The 1,767-nt window shown below is 44.9% G+C and overlaps 1 protein-coding gene across 1 annotated transcript; it reads right to left on the bottom strand.

Annotated features, from left to right (window-relative positions):
• Positions 1–306: 306 nt before the first annotated feature.
• LOC142395966 (NAD(P)H dehydrogenase [quinone] 1-like) lies at positions 307–1,542 on the bottom strand. Its single transcript, XM_075478513.1, has 6 exons — positions 1,539–1,542; positions 1,258–1,431; positions 1,049–1,179; positions 858–971; positions 686–787; positions 307–600 (listed from the first exon to the last, which is right to left on the bottom strand). Exons 1-6 carry the CDS (start codon positions 1,540–1,542, stop codon positions 307–309), a joined length of 819 nt encoding a protein of 272 aa, XP_075334628.1.
• Between the last annotated feature and the right edge of the window lie 225 nt (positions 1,543–1,767).

The raw sequence follows: 1,767 nt of genomic DNA, 5'->3' as shown, positions 1-1,767 counted from the left end.
TTAGGGCCACTGTTAAGTCCTGAGGGATGTCCTAAGCTATTCCATGTCAAGCCGATTGCATACGTTGCTACAAGATTGTAGCATGTGTGGAGTTGGGTCACCCATGACTTGGTTGGAGGCATACCAGGACTGCTAGGATACAAGTGTTTAACTTTCAGACACCTTCTGGGCTATACTTGATATGCAAACAAGTAGTCAAATTAACCACCTGACAAAAGATAATCTGGACAGGAAACCATTCAGTTCTACAACAGTGTCAGAATAAACCAGCTTTTATTCATCACATATGTCAGGACAACCATTTCCTCAGCACCCAGCTTTCATCTGGCTGTGGGGAGGCAGCCGCTTGCCCTGGTGGATGCCCACCGTCAGTCCAAAATCGTTGTCATGCTCCTCATGGAGGTCAGGCTTTAACTGGAAGCTCTTCTCGTCAAAGCTGTCCAAGGGAATGAAGGACAGCGGCTTTTCTTCCAGGAGGCCTTGCAGACGTGTACGCCAGCCCTCCAGCATGCTGGTGCGAGCTTCAGGAGAAGCGGAAGAAGGAGCCCAGAAGATCTGAGGGGCCAGGACCTGGAAGCCACAGTAGTGAAGGATGCCATTCTGCAGGAGGATAGGAACATTTGTGTAAGTATGGATGCTTGAAGTCCAGTTTATTGCAAGTAGTCCATCTGGAGTGAAATAGTACCTGCAGGGGCCACAGTGTGACATTCATGTCCCCATTGATGCCAGTTGGGCTGAACATGGATTCAAGAGAGCCAGTGGTAAAGGACAACATGGCTTTCTTGTCCTGAAAAGAGGAAGCAAGTTGAGAACACAGGATCTTTTGAGACGAATACAAACCTTGATTGAGCCCTTACCTTGAAGATTCCCAGACTGTACCGCTTGTCTTGCGTGAAGGCAAATCCACTCGTGAGCACCCGATCAATCCAGCCCTTCAAGATTCCAGGAACACTGAACCAGTACATGGGGAACTGGGGAGAACAGGCCCACATTTTGTATAAATAAGATTTATTGGTTAGTAAAAACATTACTGGCACCCAGGTTCTACCTGAAAGATAATGAGGTCTGCCTCAGTAAGTTTAGTTTGCTCCTTAGTGATGTCATCCGACAGTCTCCCGTCCTCCCATGCAAGCTGGGTCTCCTTTGAGTAACGAAAGTGTTCAGCGTCCTTCACATCTCCTGTAACAAGTGGAGTTTGTTAGATTTACAGACCAGTCAAATGTAAGGCCTTTTTAATTAATTTGTGTATCAAGACACCTTTGATGTCCTCAGCTGTAGCAGTGGCTTTGAAGTTCATGGCGTACAGGTCAGAGACGTCGACTGCGTAGCCTTGAGTGGTCAAAACCTTCACTGCAGCATCTTTGGCTGCAGCGTTGAATGATCCAGAGCTCTGGTGAGCATACACGATCAACACTTTCTTTGCTGCCAAGAAAAGAAAGATTAGATTTAGTAGCCATCAGAATAATATAATTTCACAGATATACACAAAATGTAACAGTAAACCTTTCATGCAGGTCAAACAAAGACATTACTCTTACCCATCCTGACACCAGTTCTGTAAATGATGAACTGTACACTTAGCTGGTTTAACAAAGTTCATACTGAAACAAAGCACAGGATGCTGTTTTTATACACCCTTCTAGATCCATCTCTCTCAGGTGCTGTCAATCAGCAATTAAGGTCATCAATCAATCACCTGAAATGGGGGATTATCTCTCAGATCTCTCATCTATTGATTTTCTACTGAAATCAAAAAATATTTTCCAT

Source organism: Odontesthes bonariensis, chromosome 12 (assembly GCF_027942865.1).
Source record: "Odontesthes bonariensis isolate fOdoBon6 chromosome 12, fOdoBon6.hap1, whole genome shotgun sequence".
NCBI classification, from domain to species: domain Eukaryota; kingdom Metazoa; phylum Chordata; class Actinopteri; order Atheriniformes; family Atherinopsidae; genus Odontesthes; species Odontesthes bonariensis.
This window is presented reverse-complemented; position numbering and strand designations above follow the sequence as displayed.

Bases quoted from the DNA above. Each gene is read 5' to 3' on its own strand.
- LOC142395966 (XM_075478513.1), bottom strand. The intron at 1,180-1,257 runs GTGTCTTGATAC...CACTTGTTACAG, and splicing joins TACAGCTGAGGACATCAAAG to GAGATGTGAAGGACGCTGAA. The intron at 601-685 runs GTACTATTTCAC...ATCCTCCTGCAG, and splicing joins TCACACTGTGGCCCCTGCAG to AATGGCATCCTTCACTACTG.